Source organism: Protopterus annectens, chromosome 3.part0 (assembly GCF_019279795.1).
Source record: "Protopterus annectens isolate FY-2018-M chromosome 3.part0, PAN1.0, whole genome shotgun sequence".
NCBI lineage: Eukaryota > Metazoa > Chordata > Ceratodontiformes > Protopteridae > Protopterus > Protopterus annectens.
Window position 1 is genome coordinate 97,610,215 of NC_056731.1, and position 21,678 is coordinate 97,631,892.

Here is a 21,678-nt window from a genome sequence, read left to right on the forward strand (position 1 = left end):
TTATTCATGATGCCATGAAGCCCAAGGCCTGCAGTACTTTTCTTGCTGTTAACTTGTTCTGTTTTGTTAGAGCCAAGAAGTAAAGAGGGAGTTCTTTTGTTTTCTGCAGTTAGGAATGCCATTTGTCTTACTGTGTCCAATTCTGCCCAAGAATGTCCTTGTTTGGGATGGTATCAGCCTTGACTTTTGTAAATTGACTGTGTATCCCAGTGCTTGTAGCAAGTAAATGACCCTTTGTAAATCTGTTGTCAGCTTGCTCTTGTTGTCCCCTTGTAGCAGGCAGTCATCCAGGTATGGGTAAATTTGGATTCCCTGTAGTCTGCAGTTGGCGATTACTGATGCCAGGCATTTTGTGAATACTCTGGGCGCAGTAGATAAGCCAAAGGGCAATGCTGAGAATTGATAATGCTCTGATCCTGCAAGAAATCTGAGGTATCTTCTGCATATTGGTCGAATGGGGACGTGCAGGTATGCCTCCTTGAGATCTAGAGTCACCAGCCAACACTCCTTGCCCAGCATGGGAAGAAGTTGCTGTAGGGTAAGCATTTTGAATTTTGGGACAATGATGTATGTATTTAAGGTGGACAGGTCGAGAATAGGTCTCCAACTTCTTTCCTTTCTTGGAACTAGGAATAGTCTGGAGTAGAATCCTTTTCCTTGTTCTGTAATTGGCACTCTTTCCACAGCTCTCATCTTTGCTAATTGCATTATCTGTTGTAGAGCTTCTGTTTTTTGATTTGGAGGTAGGTTTGGTATTCCTCTTTTGACTGGTAAAGTGTGGAAGTGGAACCGGTAGCCTTGATCTATGGTTTGCAAAATCCACTTGTCTTTTGTGATGTAGTGCCAGTTTTTGAAAATAAGGTTAATTTGCCGCCTAATGGAGCTGCTATTTGTTCCCTGGTAGGCGGATTTAGAGTTAAGTCACTGTGATTGTGTTGTTGTAGTGGCAGTGGTTGTGTCTGTGCCTCTGTTATTACCTTGCCACTGTCGTCCTCTATAGGCACCTCCTCTGGATTGGTTTCTGCCTCTGGGACGTCTATTCCTGCCCCTTTGGGACCTTGTGGAGTCAGGAAAGGACCAATTTTTGGCAGGCCAGTTCCTGCTAAACCTTGGTGGCTGAACCTGCAAGAAATCTTTAACTGTTTGAACAGATTTTGCCTTTTCTACCATTTTCTTCATTACCTGCTGGGCAGGTGTACCAAACAAACTGGTCTTATCCATAGGAGCATCTAATAACTTAGCTTTAACATGATCCGGTAAGACTTGTTCTTTTAGCCATGCATGTCTTCTTATCACTGTGCCAGTCATGGCTGACCTAAATGAAGCCTCCAGTGCATCATAGCCACATTTTAAGGAAAGGTTACTAACCTGTTGTATGTTATTTACCATTTCTAATACATATTTCTTATCGACAGAGTCATCAGAGGATAGCTTTTTAGTTAACTGATCAAGCATAAACTCTTGGTATTGTATCATGTGAAACTGACAGTTTAAAGCTCTAGCTGAGCGAGTAGCTGAGGTGTAGACTTTTTTGCCCCATCTGTCTAAAGACCTGGCTTCCCTTTCAGAAGGAATAGGGTTTTTTGCTGTGGCCGAGGCTACTGCCTTAGGACCCTGGGATATAGTTTCGGGGTCTGCAAGAGGGGCCTTGTAAAGGTGATGATGAGTGTCTGGTACCCTGTAGAATCTATCTGGTTTGGCAGGGGCTGGAGGTAAAGAGTCTGGTGCAGAGCAGACATCATTAAAGGCATCGTCCACCACAGAAAGGACAGGAGGTATAGCTAAGGGCCTGTGCTGTGGAAGATGCAGAAAAGCCTTTTTCTGGAATCTGAGAAATCCTGCTGCTGCCATTGGAATTGCTCTCGCATGGCATGTAAAGTTTCCCCAAAGGAGAATTCTTCAGGTGGGGAAGCAGCTGGAATGGATTCTTCAGCATCTGAGTCTTCATAATTGGAGAAAGGAGCCTCCGGCTGGTCTGTTATGTCTGAGTCATCGGCTGAATCATCAGAGGACACAGGCTCGGGGGGCTCTGCCCTAGGTCTCTTCTCTGGGGGCTGAGAGGCCGTGTCTGGGTGGGATTGAGATCCCCTAATCAATGATATTAAATCTTCTGCCAGAGTAAGCATTTGTGAGCTAGATGTGGGCCTGGTTGTAGGGGGTTTGACAGGCACTGCTTTAGTAGATTTGGCTGCTTTAGCCCTGGCAAAGGCCTTAATGGACATGGCTGCTGGGGGCCTAGCAGCACCACGTGCTGGGGTAGAGACATCCAATGGAATGGTGTCTGATAAGTCAGTAGCAACCACCGTAGTGGATAAAATTTCTGAGGCCGATTCAAGTGAAGTAGCAGGAGCCTCAGTGGTAGTCATAGATTCAGCTGTACTTTGATCAGTTTTCTCGGTTTCGGCCGAAACCGAGACACTCGCGGTTTGCTTAACCATGGTTTCGGCGAAACCGTGGACCGAGTGTCGGTCTTTTTCTTTGCGTTTTTTAGTGATTTGGGAAGTCGGAGGATCCGACGGCATAATATACGCAAAATCTGAGCCGAAAAACTGTTCAGCAAACTCCGACCGACGCCTAAGCGTACGTCGGTTGAAAGAAGCACAGGCCGAACAGGCTGCTACGTCGTGGGCTGGGCCTAAACAAGGCAAACAGTAAGAGTGGAAATCTTTATGAGGTATTTGTTTCCCACAAGTTAAACAATTATTTACTTTTTCTGACATCGGCTGAGGCAAGAAAGAGTCCCCAACGGGGTACTTAGCTTTAGAAGTCTTCGAAGTAGTATTCGGTAGTAGTAATCTCTGGATCCGACCGACCGGCACTTGCGAACAGCTTCTGCTTGGCACGGCAAGAAAGACTGAGGAAAATGGCGTCGGCTGATGCCTTTATACCCGAAGACCAACAGAGATGACGTCGGGTGAAGTGCGACATCAGCCGAAGCCGGACCCGGACTTTGGAATCCGGCCGACTGAAGGGCTGCCTGACGACAGGACAACCCAGTTGTTATGACTGCAGATGCATCCATGAAGGACATCATCTGCTTGGACTGCTTATTAATCCTGTAGTCTTACCATAAAGGAACCCTGCTTGCATCAGATAACCAGGTCTGTACTGCATATAGGAAAACATGCTGAACAACTGTGCAAATCACACACAGAAATAACTAGATCAAGAACATAAAGCAAACATTTTTTTTAATAAAGGCTCATTTGTAAATCCATTGATATATTTTGCAGCCAAAATACACTCACTTGTACCTGTGCCAGTGGGAAAGAAGAATATAGTCCTGACTACAGCCCAGGCAACTGGATTTCAACTTGGGCACATGATGGTACATGCAATGAGGATGTGGTATGCCCATCCCTGGAGGGGGATGGTTCCCACTTGGGAAGAAGAGGTCTGTTATGATGCTGGAAGCCGGTGCTGGGAAGACATGGGCACTGCAACCCAAGCTGGTGACTGCAGCCCCTGTGGATGTATTTGGGAAAACAGGGGTGGCCTATGCCTTCTTATGCATCTATGAAGGGACAAGTACTTACACCACCACCAGGGGCAGAGTTAGGCTATAAAAATGAAAAAGCTCTTACTGCTGGATGTCACAATGCAACTTCATGGCTGCCTGGATGATGGCCCCCCTCACACATTATAACATCTAATTATGAAAAAGTATGATGGTTAGCAGGCATGGGGCTCAAATGATAGAAAAAAGTGCTTATTTATTAGCTACCCACACCTAAATAACAGCCTGCCTCTTCTCCACCTTTAACACTATGTTCCATACAATGTAAATATTATACAACATCCCTAGCAGTTCTGAGTCTCAAACTCCTTTTTCACTGCTTAGATCACAGCAAATGTAGCAGAATCTCTCCCCTACTTATTCTAATCTTCCAGGCTTGTTTCTCTAAACTTTGTTGGGAACATTAGTACAGTGTTTGTTGCTAGCAGGTCAATGTTCCAAACACCCCTCCAATCAATCCGACCTGTAATTCACACACCTGGTGTCGTGTTGTCAGTTGCATCCTATGTGGAAAAGCCAGTTTAGAGAATTTTCTTACAGCTCCATGACTGGCAGCATCTGGCCATCTATTTTCTGATGTTTGACGAGATCATTATTGCAGCACACCTACCTTCCCTCTTCATCCTCTCAAGGAAAATACAACTGAAGTTTTACCTTGGGGCCAGGATGGGACATGCATTAACTTCTTTCCTTTCTACACCAAACTGCCTACATTCACAAAATTCACACAGCCTTTAAAGTGTTTACCTCTTGGTTCTGACCTTTCCTTATGCGTTATTCCAGTGTTTTACTCAAACATGTTCTTTAATCATAAGAAAACAACTCAGAAAATGTCACAGACAGACATACATACTTTTTATACCAGCATGCTGGCACATGCCCAGAGCAGGCATACGGCTTGCAGAAGAAGGATCCTGTTCCGGAATACTGCAGCAGTGATCTAATGAAGAACAGTGTGCCAAATAAAGATCTGTACAAACTAGTAAATACTAATGTTTGCCTAGAATGCATGTGCCTTAGTAATGTAAGAAAAGAAATAAAGGGCATGATGGACACCGGAAGGAACAAAAGCATTCCCTCCTTCCTTTCTCGTTACAGGCTGTCCATGGAATAAAAAACATTTTAAGAACTGCAATGTCCAACAGTCTGTGAAAATTTAAGCCAAATTAAGATTTATTCAAACACAAAATGCACCTGGTGCCGCTCTCAGCTCTTGCATGAGCGGTGTCCTGGGCAAGTCATCCGAACAGCACCCAAAACACTGAAGACACTACTAGCAATCATAACTGTGAAACATTTAATCCAGGAAGTGTAAAAAAAATAAGATTAGGAAGGCAGCCGGATGATAAGGAGATAAGAAACAGAAAGAGAATAAGTAATGCATTAGTACAGGCCCAGTGAAGATAAACTAGAATTCTGATCCACCTTGTCGCATGCACCTGCTGACTTTTAACATCTGTAATGCATCTGTAACCCAGCACTTGTCATGTAGAAAGATTGCACCTTTGTTCTGAGCTCTTATATTGACAGAAGGAATCTTGTGCAAGGAGAAATACCTGAGGTCACAGACAGTGAATACAGAATACATCGTATCACCCCATGCAGAGGTTCAACAAAGGACCTGCATCCACAAAGGGAAGGAATAATATATTGTCTTGCTTTCCTGACAAGGTAAAACAGAATTGACTTCTAGCTTATTTCAAGCATCTTACTGTTGACTTCCTAGACCTGCAAGCCTCCCCACTGACCGATTGTGCTCTACTCTCAGTACATAGCACTCAAGTCTGGAAGCTCAAATTTTATTTACTTATTTTATTTTACATTTGTTTACCGGAAAGGTCCGACTGGACATAGCTGTCCATTTTCAGCAGAGGCCCAGGGAGAAAAGCTCCAGAATATTTGGCAAGATACAAAGACAAGATGCTTACATAAGCTTAGTGGTTTAGACATATGCTTCATCCTCTTTACCAACTTAAAAAAAAAAATCAGACTTAACCAAATTGGAAACTTGCTACAACAAAACAGCCCATTTTGCAGCCAACTTTCCCCACCAAACCCACCACTGTATTGCTCTACATAAATTAAATTGTCTCGAGCTACTTAACCTTCTTCATCTCTACAAACTTAAATTCACATACGATATCATCTTCCATCCTGACAGTTGCCCATCCCTCAAGGAACCTGTTGTTCCCTACTCATGCCTACAAAGTCTAAGATCTGCAGACAGAAACTTTCTCACAGTAAACAAAGCTAACAACACTCATGGTGAAGCCCTATTTTCATATCATATAGCCAAATTATGGAACTCTCTACCCCACACCCTCCAAAGCACACCTGAATCTGCCAGTCTTAAACGACGACTATTTGAACATCTATCCAAGAACTGGCATTGCTCCTGTGCCAAACCTGACTGAGAAGATATCTATAACTCTCTCAACACACTGTCCACTCCTTACCTCAATTTCTCCCTCTCCTCAGTGTTTCTTATTACTCAAAAATAAATATATATAAAGGAAATCTCATTTGGTCATAGCTATTATTTAATATGTACACACTATTAACTTTATTTTTTCTCACAGTGATCTTCACCGAAATGCTTGTGTTTTTCTTTTTGAACCTATATCTACTAGAAAACTATATGGAATACTACTTTGTACAGACTAACTAGAAGATATGTATTCTGCATCTTACTGTATGTATACTATTGTCCTATCTAATTATTGTATATTGCTTCTATTTCTGTGCAGCTTTTCTCCCCAGGCCTCTACTGAAAATGGGCTTCTGGCCCAGTCGGACTTTCCTGGTAAATAAATGTAAATAAATAAAGTAGATAATAAAAATATGATAAAAAGCAAAAAACTATAACAATTGTATAAACATAGTTTAGTAGAGCTAAATATCAAAATTGTAGTGAAGAGAAAAAAAAAAAGAGAAAAATACTAAACTGCTAGTCAGTGAGGAGGTATAAACATGTTCATATAAGGATCAGTAACATAATGAGGGAAAGTTCTACTGAACCTAGGGGAGAAATTGTAAATTTAGGATAAGTGAGCGGAGAGAGAGTAGGCGGCTACAAGTAGGTATCTAAAGTGAGGTTAAATACAGTTCATCTGTGTGAGTTTTAATGAAGATGATAGATAATAGGCAAGGTAAAAGGCATCAGAATAGGTCAACCAGGTGCTAGGCAGTTGTGTATCCAAGAGTTAATCAGATGGGAACAAAGCTATTTTTTTTGAAGGTGGTTTTGTTAGTTTAAACTGTGATTTCAAGTGGTAGGGAGTTCCAAGTCTTGGCAATGTTACTAGAATAAAGTGAGTCACCAGAGCTGTAGTGGCATTTGGATATTGCAATTAGAGCCTTATTAGTGGACCTTAGTTCTCTGTTATTTGGCATAGAGAGAGAGCAGGTCTTGTAAGGAAGGAGTTTTGTCGGGTTGGTACAGTATTTGGTGAGCTAGAATAAATTGGTCAAGGGCTAAGGTATTTGGGAGTTCCAGCTAGGAAAGTTGTTTACGGGCTTGACTGTGAGGAGTCTGACAGGAGGAGTTTGTCGCAAATTGTGCTATTTTGCTGTAGCATGCAGCTAGTTTGTTTAATTTGGTTTTGTTTAGATTAACTAGGACTGGAGAGGCACACGGTACAGTTGAGAGAAGATGGGTGGGAGCTAGGATGACTTTACTGTTATTAGGAAGTTTTTACATCTGTAAAGAGTACCTGTTTTTTTGTGGACTTGATTATCATTTGAGCTATGTGTTTATCAAATTTCATATTGTGGTCAATGATGACTCCTAGTAATTTGGTTTGTGCGACAGGGGATGCGATATTATCTGATGCAAGTATAGTGAATGGAATTGGTAACATAGCTTTGGAAAGATGGGAGAGCAAAAGTTGGGTCTTTTTAGGATTTAGTATTAACTGGGACTTTGATAGCCAGGTTTTGTTGGATGAAAAGGCCTCTTGGGTCTTGATTTGTAGTTGCTGGAGGGTGGGGGCAGAGCAGATTAAGGTGGAGTCGTCAGCATATTGTACCAGGTTTGCTAAAGGGGTGGGCTTTGTGAAGGTTACTTGTGAATATAGTGACAAGTAGGGGTCCTAGAACTGATCCTTGAGGTAATCCTAGTTTCACAGGAAGAAGGTGGGAAAGGGAGTCCTTCCACTGAACAGCTTGTTGGCGCTGGGAGAGGTAGTCTTGAAACCATAATAGTGTGGGGGTACTTAGTTTTAATTCAGCAAGTGCTGTTAGCAGTTTTGTATGGGAGACTGTATCAAATGCTTTTGACAGGTCAAGGAACACTGCAGAAACTAGTTGGCCATTGCTGCATTGTGCATTTACTAGGTTACTAAACTGGAGGAGTGCAGTGGTAGTACTATGGCTGGGGCGGAATCTGTGTTGAGTTTCGGCAAGAAGGTTGTTGGAGAGGAGATGTGTTAGGACCTGGATGTGGATACTTTTCTCAAGTATTTTTGCCAGTGGAGATAGTATAGCTATAGGGCAACAGTTAGGGCATTGGAAGTGCCACCTTTATGAATTGGTATAATGTGGGAGATTTTCAAGAGAAGGGGCTCCTTTGGTTCAGAGATTGATCTGTTAATGATTGAGACTGGGTAGGAAATGGCTTTGGCAACTATTTGAAGGAATTTGGCAGGTAGTTTATCTGTGGCTGGGTGGTGGGTTTAAGTTTGGTTAGGTGTCTATAGATGGTATTAGTTGGCACAGATTGAAGGGTGAAGGAGTTTGGGTTATTTGTTGGGTAATGTAATATACTGGGGGTTGAGGAGGGTGGGTCTAGTAGACAGTTTTAGTATCAATTTGGTAAAGAACTCAATGGATTGTGTAGCTGTGTTTACAGAAGTGGTATCTATGTTTGGATGAGGAGTCTGTGATTTGCTTGGTTGGAGAATATTGTTTATAGCGGTCCAGAACTTTTGTGGGTTGGTATTGTGCTTAGATTGAATTTCATTATAGTATTTATTTTTGTCGACTCTGATTTGTTTTTTTTCACCATATTGCTCAGATCTAAGAATATTTGCCTATTAGGAATAGTTTTGTTTTTGTGCCAGGTGTCCCATGCTTTGTCCCTTAGGTTGTCTAGTGTTCTTGGTAAGCCACGGGGCATAGATGGTTTTAGTATGAATTTGTCGTGGGGGGGGGGGGCAAGCTGATTGAGAATGCTTAAGAAGATAGAGTTAAAGTACTCTACAACTTTGTCTAAAGGAAGTGTTAAAAGGGGAGCCCAGTTAGAGTGGTTATGGGGTGTATTAAGGTCATGAGCCCTGAAGTTTTTAGTGCATCTTATGTGTTTAAGGGAGCTAGTTTTAGTGAGCTTAATTTGGTCTCTTGACGAAAAAGGTTGAAAGGTGGTCGCTTATAGTGTCAGGTAGTGTTCCGAAGTTTATAGCGGTAGTTGGGTGATTGGTGAGAATCCAGTCTAGAACAGATGCTTTTTTTTTTTTTTTTTTTTGTAGTTTTGTCTATCCTAGTAGGGGTTTGTATAAGTTGTGAGAAACCATAAAGGTTAATAGGAGTTGAGGGCTAGAGCGAGTTAAGTGTGGTCAAGTCGATCCTGAAGTCGCCTGGTATAACTTGTTTCATGGGGAAGGGTTTCAGAGGCCCAGTGGATTACAGATTCCAAGGTTTTGATGTCATCTCCTATAGGGATACAAGTTCCTAAAACGTTTAGCTGTTTTTGTGTACTTAGTCTTATCTTGGTGAGTAGGCTCTCTGCATTATTAAATGTAGGGATTTCTATGTTAAATACTTCAATGTTAAGGTTGTTCCACTACAGGAGAGCAACTCTGCCTTCTCTTTTAGATGTATGGTCTTTTCTTAGTATGCTGTAACTAGGGGGAAGTATTTCTTCATTTTTAATATATGGTTTAAGGGTCTATATTATATCCTCGAACGCTGATTGATCAAACTTATTTTCGCGAAACTGCAAAATATCGAAGCAGCAGAAACTCAAATTTTTTCCTAGGGAAAGAATTTGGTTGTCCATTTCTGTTGGTTCAGTATTTTCAGTGCTATGGTGGAAAGTTACCGGTCGGATTCAGGCAAGTGTGAGATTGTGTGGATGTGAGTGTTAGGGTGATTTAGGCGAGTTAGGGTTAGGGCTCGGGTTAGGTGTGTGCACGATTGAGTGGACATGAGGGTTAGGGCGGATTTAAGTGAGTTAGGGTTAGGGAGTGGGTGAGGTGAGTGTGCGATAGTGACAGACCTTAGGGTTAGGGTTAAGGTAAGTGGGTAGTTAGTGGTGTGTGCATAGTTTAGTGTAGGGTTAGGTATCAGATTTTAGGTGTATGTGTGGATTTCTGTTTGTCTGGTGTGCTTGTGTTGTGTGTATGTGTTTTGGATCAGCGATTTCTTTCCCTGGGGAAAAAAAAAAAAAAAAAATTTGCTGATCTGACAGTTCGAGATTGTAAGCTTTCGCTTAAATTAGGTCGATCAATCAGCGTTCGCTTTTTTAAGCGTTCGATGATATAATACAGACCCTGGTTTAAGCCATGTTTCAGTAAGGAAGATGATGCCAGGTAAGTATAATGCTACAGATGCATGGAGCTCTTTGATCAAATCACTAAATCTATTTAATTTTACTACTTAAAACTCAGACTCTTAGGTGTACACAACAGGAGCCAAACAGAAAATTGTCTGCCAGCCCTCTCATATCCCTTGATATAGGGGATTCAGCTAAACTTAAATTGGCTGCAACATGCACAGTTACTACAAACATTCAATGCTGTAAGAGGAAGGTTCATAAGTGTATACTAGGCAAACAACCCACTTTATAAAACTACCTAAGCATCCTTATTGTGCCCCACAAGTTTATGCAGTTTAGAGATTATTTTAAGGGGTATATGCAAGCAAGGGCAAGATTTACAGATGGTCTCTGTTCAGCAGACACATAGGTGCAATTTCCAATTTCCCATCCACTGGTAAACGTTTCTCTTGAATTAGGTTAGGGAGAAGCTGTTCATATTGATAGAAGCCTACTCCAGAGAAGAGGAAATCTGAGACACATACATGTCCCTCCAATGTGTCCTATTTATGCCACAAAGTTTAAATCCATAAATAGAGCAATTCTGATGTTATTCATTTTGCAGATCTGTAAAAGGTCTATCAGAGTAGGATCCAAGGATGCCTTGCATGCCACAAATAGTCTCTCAACAGTCTGTAGGAAATGGAGATAGCGCTTTGAGGCAATCTGCATAGGACGTGCTGTTTATACCCTGAATTCTTATTGTGAGGAACCTCTACTGGATGTTCCAGTTGTTGCAAGTGCCTAGTCAGGTACATACAGAAGGGTGTGTTGTACTCCATGATGGTTGAGTGCCAAATACAGTGGAATTATATGTTAAACAAAACAGAAAGACTTCTTTACCACCTTAGGCATATGTAGGTAAAGCTTGGTATCTATATATGTAGAAACCCAAATTCCTGACTATTGGTTCCACTCTTAAGGGTGAGTTATTGACTAAGTAATTTCCTAGGGTGGCTGAATTCCCAAAGAGCACTGTTATGCAATTTATAGCATTGAGTTTTAAGACGTTGCTTTAGAACAAGTCATTTGTCTGTTAGTCCTTTCTGTAGGTTATTAGTGTCTTAGGGGGGATTCTATGATTGCTCCTAGTTTGCAATCTGCAGACTTGGGCAGTTCAATACCCTTGACATTTTGCCTTGACTTCCAAGAGTTAGATGCTGAAAAGGAGCCGACTCAGCACAGAGCCCTGACTGCTCTGCTAGTGACTGGCCTCTGTGGAGATGGTCTCCCCTACCCTAAATTCCTGGATCCTAAATGAGGGCCAGCTGGCTATCCAGTGTGTAACATTGAGGTTTATGCCAATATCAATGAGTTTGTCTACAATGCCTGAATGGGGTATTGTATCAAATGCCTTAGCAAGATCAAGGTAGGCAGTATGTTTTATTTTGCCCTCATCTACTGCCTTGGTGACGTTATCAAATAAGTCCATCAGGTTGAGTATGCATGATTTGCCCTTGATGAAACCAAATGGGGTGGACCCAGTGTTTGAAGGTTTTCTGTCCTTATTAATCACTTCCATGATAATTCTTCAGACTTATGGGTCTGTAGCTCCCAGAGGTCTGTTGATGGCCTGCTTTTGTGCAGAGGGATGACTGCTGCAGTTCTCCATTCATATGGCACAAAGCGTGTTTGGAGGTTATGGTTAAACAATGACTCTAATGGCCCCAATAGGTCATGTTTCTAGCTACTTAGGGGCATCCTGGGATATTATCAGGGTTCATCAATGCAGTGTTTTTGGCTTAGAGAGCACATCTAAGACCTGCTCCCTAGTGATTGTTGTTGGTGGTGGTGGTTGGGGGTTGCTTGAATGTAAAAACTCCTTCTTACATCAGATAAGGATCCTTTCACCATTATCGATTTATAATATATACAATTGTCTTCTACCATGCAGGGTAAAATATGCTGGCAGGAGAGAAGGTTTCTCTAAAATCCCATGACAAGAGAAAATCACAATTCCAAGTCAAGTGATACATTAGTGTCACCCACATCATCAGTAAAGTTTTACAACGCTGTAATAAAGCCCTGTACAAATCCATATAGTCTGACCGGATATCACTGCCCTGCAATGCTTTTTTCAGTTACAGACTTTCCAGGAGATTTCATTCAAAACCTCAAAAAAGGCACTTAGATCGGTTTTATCTCTGACACACAGAAACAAAACTCTAAATGTACACGTCTCAGAAAAGTTTGGTTCAGGTGCCAGAGGAACTGGACTTGGGTGGGGGTGGTAGTGAGTAACCAACATCTGCTCAATCATCTTGGGGAAGGAGGAGCTGGACAAAGGACATGAGCACTACAAGCACTGGCAACAGCTGACACAGGATCCTGGCATCCACGTTTCTGCAAAGTAGCACTGTACAGTGTTGCCAGGATTAGGCATGTGTACCATCTGGCCAGTACTGCATTCCCAACTCTGACAATATGCATGTCAGACCACAAGAGACAGGTGAGGGACACAAGTCAACGTCCCAGAGAAGTACAGGAATGATGCTGCATCATAGAATAACATCTTGGTTACAGACCTCCTTTCTCAACTGAGGTCTTAGTTTTGGGGCTACCCTGATACGGGAAGGCAAGGAAGACAATCTGTCCCATTTGCATATGGGATTGCCTGGAATTACATGACAGTGCTGCTGGGCAAAAGCACATGTTTAACAAAGACATTGAGATCTATGTCTAAAGGAAAGATGCCTGATATAGAAAGTATTTCAGCAGTAATTTACCAAACATGTGGCCTTTCCTGGAACCCGCAGGCTACTTGTGCTTCAGGAGGCTGCAGTAAGGATTCTGATAATGTCAACTAGGAAATGACTTACAAGTTGTGCTTCATAAACAGGGGAAGGATGCCATCAGGCTGAGCAACTACAGTTTTGTTTCATTAATGGTCACACAGACAAAATATACACCAACTACCAGGCTACAGAAAATCTCTGATAAGCAGTCTGTGATGCAACCATGATTGGTTTCAACAGATACTGCACAGACTGTATTACAGCAATGTTGAACTGCATTTAAGCAGTACAATGCCCGATGCCCCCCCCCAATTCTTTTTCACTTATTTCCAAGATTGTGATTTGAATGAATGAGGTATTCCATAAAAAGCTCTGCTTCAGCACCTGAGCAGCAAGACATTTAAGGCACCATACCATACCATACTACACACACACACACACACACACACACACACACACACACACACACACACATTTTGCAATGACTACTTGCAACCCTTCCTCCAATTCATATTACAATGTGACAGAAAGATGTCCATTACTGTCCATCCTCTTCAAAACTAGCCATAAAACCACATTTACAGATGACGGTTTCTTTCTTTTCTGTAATCCTCAACAAGATGCGCCATATCTGTTAAAATTTTTCGGGAAACAATATGAGTGCCATCTTAAGTTAATACCCTCATATTCCTAACTAACTACAATGTAAAAAAAAAGTCCCAGCCATCCCCCTACCACTCCCATTATCATAAGACTACCAGAAGTATGTAGGGAATTAGACTTTCCACTAAAACATTTTTTTGCTCACTGCAGAGCCTCAACGGCTCACCTTTCTGCACCCACCTGGACCATTTGTTTCATAGCTAAGAGGTGCAATACAACCAGGCATTCACAGGTTGGGCTTATTTGCCCTGCTGGGAATTCCTATCAAGTTTCCTTTTCCAATTTAGAGTCAGGTGATAGGGAGCACACCAGCTTGCTGGCCCTGTGGGGTGGCCTACCCTATCCCTCTTGAATAACTCCCGCCGGTAGCTCTTCTGAGCTAAACTATTCAAATGCCAGTACAACACATGGACCGATAAGCTTCTTCTGACAGCACCCCTAAAACTTTGCATCAATGTCGGCTGTCTCTTTTGCCCCATCCTAGCTATTCCACCTGGGTTCACTAACTATGACAGCTGACCACAGAATAGTAGGCAAAGTACAGTTGTGTACCTACCATAAATGTAGATGTTGTATTCACTGTCGCAGTCATTACAATTGGGTTATCCTGCTGGCAGGCTACCCGCAGTCGGCCCGGGTTCCAAAGTCTAGGTCCGGCGTCGGCTGCTGTCACCTCCTCCCTGACGTCAGTGCGCCAGGGGTATAAAAGATACAGCAGACGCCATTTTCTTCAGTTTTTCTTGCCTCAGATGTCAGGTGCCCCTAAAAAGGTAGGCTAAATTATGCCAATAAGCACGCAGACAAAAAACAACTTTTCCTTCATCTACAAGCAAATACACCACATAGGTTGTATAGAATAGAGAAGTACAGATAAGTCCCAGCAGGGAAAAGGGGGATGGTGGGTGGGTAACCTGGACTGCAACAGTGAATACACTCGAACATCTAAATTTATGGTAGGTACACAACTGTACTATGTTCATCTTGTTTCACTGTTGCAGTCATTACAATTGGGTTGAATCCCAAAGCTAAGGTTGGGAGGCTGGCTAAATAGGATTAGGAGAGGCTATCAGGCCCTGCAGAATTGCAATGGCAAAGTCTGCCCGGGATTCAGAGTAGAGAGGTAAGTAATAGTGCTTTGTAAAAGTATGCACTGAACTCCAAGTTGCAGCCTCTAAGATGTCTTTGGTTGGTACTCCTCTGAGGAAGGCTGCTGCTCTGGTTGAATGTGGCCTTATGCCCTTAGGCACTGATTTGCCATGCTGTGAATAGCAGACATGAATGCAGTGGCCTATCCACTTTGAATTAGTCTGTTTTGAGATAGGCTTTCCTTGTGATCCTGCAGCATATGCCACTAGAAGTTGTTCAGTCTTTCTGAAAGCTTTGGTTCTATTCTAGTAGAAGCGTAGCTGCCTGTGAATGTCCAAAGAATGCAGAAGTCTCTCACTCTTATTCTGTGGGTTTGGGTAAAAGGTACGCAAATTAATTGTTTTGGTTAAGGGCCACACTGGACACTACCTTGGGCATAAATGTAGGGTTTGTCCTTAGAGAAACCGTGTTAGGATGGAAAATGACAAAAGGTTCCACAGCCATGAGTGCCTGTAACTCAGACTTGTCTAGCGGAGGTAATTGCTAGGAGCACAGCTATTTTCCAGGATAAGAATTTTATATCAGCTGCAGAGGCTGACTCAAACGGAGGCAGTGTGAGTTTTTCCAAGACATAGTTGAGGTCCCAAGCAGGTATTGGTGCGCACCTTGGAGGTCTTATGTTTTTGGCTCCTCTGAGGTACTGCCTTAGCAATGGATGAGAAAAAATAGGTGGCTCTGTATTGTAATGAGCTGAAATGGCAGAGGCATGAATTTTAAATTGAAGAAAAGGCCTTTATCCAGCATCTCAGTTAAGTATTGCAAAATCTGAGGAATATTTGTGACAGTCGTGTCAATACCTAGTGTCTGGTTCCAAGCACAGAATCTCTTCCATTTTTCTGCATAAGATTTTCTGGTGCTAGGCCTCCTGGTCTCCAAAATAACATCCATCACTGCTTTAGAGAGGTGTGTCTTGAATGGCTACATTATCTGCCATGCTGCCAGGTTTAAGGTCCTGAGTTGGCTGTGCAGTATCTGAATGTCTTATTGGGTCAACAAGTGAGGAATTTGAGGTAATGTCCAAGCTGGGCACCCAGACAAGCTCTTTAGGATTGGGTACCAGTGCTGGCGGGGTCAGTCTGGGGCAATCAGTATCATTTTTGGCTTCTCTTGTCTGACCTTGAGGAGTACCTTGGGGAGGAGAGGCAGAGGAGGAAAGGCATATACTGTTAGGTTTTTGCAGCTGAAAGATAGAGCATCCACTTTCCATGCTTGCTTGTGATAAGTCCTTGTGAAGAATCTCTAACTGGCAGTTGTGAGGGGAGGCAAATAGGTCTATGTCTGGGCATCCCTAGTTCCTTGTTATCATGCTGAAGACTTGTGGATCCAATTTCCACTCGTGGGGATCCATTAGGTTTCTGCTTAGTTCGTCTGCCAGAGTATTTATCCTTCCTGGCAGGAATTGTGCTTGCAGATGTACTTGGTAAGTCAGTGCTGTGTCCCACAAGTTCATGGATAGTCTGCAGATGGGGTAGGAATGCGTGCCCCCCTGCTTGTTTATGTACCACATGACTGTAGTACTGTCCGTATTTATTAGTAGTTGTCCTGGATGAAGTTGATCCCTGAAGGCTGTCAGGGCATTCTGAACAGATAGCATCTCTTTTTGATTGATATGTAGATGCATTTGACTTGTGGACCATGTGCCCTGAATACATCTTCCTGCCATATGGGCCCCCCAGGCATAATCTGATGCATCTGTTGTCAATGTCTGCCTGGCTGTGGGTAAGGTGAATAGCTGTCCCATGTTGAGGTGACAGGCTTTTGCCCACCATCGAAACTCCTGTTGCAGGCAGGGAATGAGGGTAATTATTGTTTCCAGGCTTTGGCAATGTTGAGTCCAAACACTTTTCAGATACCATTGAAGTTTCCTCATATGCAGTCTTGCATATGGAATTAGCAGTATGCAGGATACCATGAAGCCCAAAGCCTGCAGAATTTTTCTTGCAGATAACTGGGTCTTTGTTGCCAACATTTTGAAATAAGTAGTCAGGTGTCTGTGTTTGTCTGGTGTGAGATAAGCCATCTGGGCAGTTGTATTTAAGCTTGCACCCAGGAATATCATCTCTTGAGAGGGTACGAGCTTTGATTTCTTTTCATTTACTGTGTACCCTAGACCTGTTCATAATCTTTTTACAAACGCCAGATGCTATAGTAGGATGTCCTTGTTCTCTGCTTGAATAAGGCAGTCGTCAAAGTAAGGATATATTTGTATTCCTCTTTGTCTGCAAAATGCAATTACTGGTGCCAGGCATTTTGTGAAGACCCTGGGCGCAGTAGATAAGCCAAAGGGCAGTGCAGAGAATTGGTAGTGTGTTGAGCCAGCCATAAATCTGAGGTACCTTCTGCATGATTGTCTGATTGGGACATGCAGGTATGCCTCTTTTAGGTCTAAAGTTACAAGCCAAGCCCTCTTGCCCAGCATGGGCAGAAGCTGCTGCAGAGTTAACATTTTGAATTTTGAAATATCCAGGAATGTGTTTAGGATAGACAGGTCCAGTATTGGTCTCCAGGCTTTGTCCTTTCTGGGTACCAAAAATAGCCTTGAGTAAAATCCTTGTCCCTGCTCTTGCTGCGGTACTTGCTGAATGGCTTTCATGTCCATGAGGGATGAAACTTGCTTTTGTGCCTCTGCCCATTGATTGCGTGGCAGGTCTGGCATACCATTTGGCCTTGGCAGGGTGTGAAAGTGAAACCTGTAGCCTTGAGATATGATATTTAAAGACCCATTTGTCCTGGGTGACCATGTGCCAATTTTGTGAAAAAAGTGATAGTTTTCCCCCAAAGGAGCTGCCAGAAGATAAGTGCTAGGTGCTGGCAGGGGAAAGTCATTGAGACTGTTTCCTGTATGGCTGTGATTTTTCCTCTCCACTTTTTTAGGTAGAAGCACTCCCATTGTTTAGGCCTGTATGAGCCTTGGGGCTGTGATCTGCCTCTGGGGCATCTGTATCTGCCTCTTTGTGGCCTGTCTGACACTGGAAAGGACCAATTCTTTGTAGGCCAGTTTCTGCTAAATCTGGGAGGCTGTACCTGTAAGAAATCCTTCACGGTTTGCATAGATTTAGCTTTGTCTTCCATTTTCTTCAACACCTCGTCTGCCTTAACACCAAACACGGTATCATGTTGTAATGGAGCATCTAAAAGCTTTGCTTTAACATGATCGGGCAGATTCTGTTCTTTTAACCAAGCATGCTTCCTAATGACAGAACCTGAAACTGCGGCCCTGCAGGAGGCCTCTAGAGAATCAAAACCACATTGCAAAGTACGCTTTCCCACTTGTTCAGCTGCATGCAATAAATCCTGCATTTCTTTGTTTTCTGCACATTCTGAATTTGTCAACATTTTCTGTTTAAGCTGTGACATAAGATATTGCTGATATTTAAGCATATGAAACTGACAATTTAAAGCTCTTACAGCCAAGGTAGCAGAAGTATAAATCTTTTTCCCCCATCTGTCCAGGGCCCTTGAATCCCTATCAGAGGGGATAGGGTTTTTTGCCGTGGAAGCCTTGACCCCCTTGGGACCCTGAGAAATAGTTTCTGGGTCAGCAGCAGGGTTTTTGTAAAGAAATTTATGAGAATCAGGAACCCTGTAGTATCTGTCTGGCTTAACAGGAGCTGGTGGTAAAGAGTTAGGAGACAGAGAGTTAGGAGACAGACAGAACTCTGAAAATACATCATCTACAATGTCTAAAACAGGAGGAATAGCAAGCGGGCTGTGCTGGGGTAATAAAAGGAAGTCTCTGAGCCTTTTCTTGGATTCTGAGTAATCTTGGCTCTCCCAATGGAAATGCTCCCTCATAGTATGCAGGGTCTCACCAAAAGAATAATCCTCAGGAGGTGAGGCTGAAGGGATAGATTCTTCAGCATATTCCTCAATGGGAGGAAGGGAATATTCTTGTTCAAAAGAAGAATCAGAAGAAATGGAAACCTGATCTGAAGATTCATATTCTATGTCTTGCCTAGGTCTCTTATCAGGAGGGGGATGGGAACCCCTGATCAAAGTAATTAGGTCTTTGGCCATTTTAAGCATCTGTTTTTTAGGCATGGAGGCCTGCCCAGGAGAATGCTGTACTTGTTTCTTTGTCTTTAGAGCTGCTTTAGTCTTTGCCTTTGAAGCTGAAGATGGCTTTACATATAACTGTGTAGGCCTGAAAACACCCTCAGAAGCAGATGCCTGCTCAGCGGCTCCGGACCCATCTGAGGGAATAGATGCAGAGTGTCCAATACCTTCAGTTTCCAGCGGCCTAGTTGGCTCCACGTTGGAGTTGGAAGCAGCCTGTGGCTCTGAGGTAGCGGGCGTCAGGGGATGCGAAAGCGCCTCACTGAGAACCGGCGACAGGCCTAACAGAAACCTCATCGGTTTTGGACCTTGAATGCCTGTCCTTTTCTTTTTCTTTGCGCTTTTTATAAACTCCAGTAGTCGGCTGATCTGACGACATTATATAATTGAATCTTCTGCGAAAGAATTGAAATGCAAAATCGTACCGATGCTTAATAGTGCGTTGGTTAAATCTAGCACAAAACCGACAACTAGCAACGTTGTGGTCAGGGCCTAGGCAAGGAATACAGTAAGAATGAAAATCCTTGAGGTATTTGCTTCCCACAAGAAATACAATTAACTTTTTCTGACATCGGTCTGGAGCAAGAAAAAAGTTTCCCCAACGAGGTACTTAGCTTTAATGAAGACTTCGGATCTGAAATTTGAATTTGAAAATCTCAAGAGTCGGCCAACTGGCACTTGCGAGCTGCTTTTGCTTCGGGTACCGCACAGCAAGAAAGACTGAAGAAAATGGCGTCGGCTGCATCTTTTATACCGCTGGCGAACTGACGTCAGGGAGGAGGCGACAGCAACCGACGCCAGTCCCAGACTTTGGAACTCGGGCCGACTGCGGGTAGCCCTGCCAGCAGGATAACCCAATTGTAATGACTGCAACAGTGAAACACAATGAACATCTGCCAGGTGTGTTGACTGAAGAAGCTCCCAGTTTCAACAGCGATGCATGTTGGAGGTAGCACCTGGTCTTCAGAAGCCTGCACAGGACTTAACAGGGGTGTCCAACTGTGTTCTCTAATAGGTGCACTCTTTCTCCCCTAGTCAAAAAGGCAAGTTACATAGTCATCAAAACAATGCAACATTTGGGCCATCCTATTGCCCCAACAGGTATGGCATGACCAGTAGTTGTCTGAAGGAGCATCTTTTGCTGTAAGGTCACTACCCACATAGTTGGGAGACAGAGCACGACTCACAGGAAGTATAATGCCAAATCATGAACAGATTCCACAGAAAGACGTTTTGCCAATGTGGATGGCCTCTCAATCCCTTAACTTCTCTCACTTATCCGTCACTGACCAGTACCACACGAAATAACCTCAAACAGATTCCTACACTGGTTACTTTCCACAGTAATCATCTGACAGGTTAAGATGAAGGCTTCAAGCTTCCCCTCTCCTTTCCTCTTGTGGATAGCTAGACAGAGGCTCTGGTACATGAAAGAGGGTTTCACACATCATGCACCTGTGCTGGATAATACAACCACCACCCTTGTGGTTCCCAGAATGTAATCAGTCTACCACATGAACAGTACAAAGGTTTCTGTGATTTGGGCACTGAACATAGAAACTTTCACAATTTAAATCTAATGTTTAACAGAATATTTCACAAGAAACAGCCAGAAAAGAACAGGGGATTGCAAGGGCTGAGCACACTCCTCCCCTAACACAGAATATGACATTATGAGGTTCATTGCCAGGAGGTGTGCAGGCCTCTGAGCCCAGAAGGTACAGTAACTGCAGAATGTTGCTGAGTTTGCTGTATCAGAAAAGACAATCCAAACGTGTACCAAGCACAGGCCTCTAAAGACAGACAAGTATTTATAAGAAGCCCTGTCATAAACATATGACAAACACTGAACTACTGCAAATGAACTAATCTGAAGATGGACTGGCATTAGAACAACAAAATGGAGTTACACAAGTACAAAGGGGGAAGGGAAAGTGGACCAGTACAACCCAATGTCAGTAAAATATACTGCAAAATTACTGGACAGAACACTATACATTAGGTCTCATTCCTCACCATGCCTTATGTGTCCAAAGTTAATTTTAATGTACTAGCAAATTACAAACAAAACATTAAAATCACCTCTGAAAGTTTTGTGCACATGACATCTTCCCAGCCTTCTTCTGGTGGGGATTCAGGAATGAAGACCCAATCTGCTCCACAAGCTAAGGCACTTACAAGAGCCAGATATCTGCACACAAGTCATAAGACAAAACAATGAATTATAAACTTTTATAATAAAAAAAAGTGTTTAGTAAACCGCACAAATAAGCATGGTTACAGAATGGCTAATACAAGCAACAACAATAAATAAAAACAAAAGTTAAAATATGTAATCCTACAGCTTATGACTTCGTAAATTTTCAATGAAATATTTTTCATGAGATCATACAGAGTGTTGCTGATTTAACACTAGGATCTAACGCAGTTTCTACAACCATTCAAGCGAGGCATTCAAAACATTTAGTTTCAACGTCAAACGGCATGTAAAAAAATACATAACAGACAATTCCTTTCTAATTGTTTTTAAAAGAATCCATCGTCCAGCTGCTAATTGGAGCCACAGGAGACACATACCATGGTCTACACAGGATATGGAAATTAATTAATTAAATGGAAAAATAAAATAAAACCTCCTGCTTTCCAGTCGACTGATGGCACTGAGTACAGCCCAGATGACCTGGGTTCAGTAAGCAACCTAGAAGCTGCAGAAATGAAGGGAAATGCTTGTTCACCTGTTCTGGGGAGAATGGAAGGGCATGTGCCTTGGCAGCCCTCATTCCATCAGTGAATCCTCAGTGAAAACTAGACATCTGACCTGACAGAAAGTGCCCACCTACAAGCAGCTGCTGAAGGACTGCATTATTTGCATGACGTCCACACAGTGCCCAAATACAGACCCACCCCTTTAGTGTTTGCCAAGGCACAAAAGACAGAAGTTACAGCAGAAAGGAGAATTTATGTGAGCAGCCTAGATGACGACCGCCTTAGGATACCTTCACTTAATACCTACTAGTTTTTCTTTTATT

The 21,678-nt window shown here is 42.8% G+C and overlaps 1 protein-coding gene across 8 annotated transcripts in view; it reads right to left on the minus strand.

The window, feature by feature from the left end:
- The window catches only part of LOC122796266 (phosphofructokinase, platelet), a 987,903-nt gene that overhangs the window by 557,000 nt on the left and 409,225 nt on the right, over positions 1–21,678 (minus strand). For all 8 annotated transcript variants that reach the window (XM_044064600.1, XM_044064606.1, XM_044064604.1 and 5 more), the window contains exon 7: positions 20,732–20,840. In XM_044064600.1, coding sequence (XP_043920535.1) covers positions 20,732–20,840 — 109 coding nt within the window. The remainder of the gene's footprint in view (positions 1–20,731; positions 20,841–21,678) is intronic.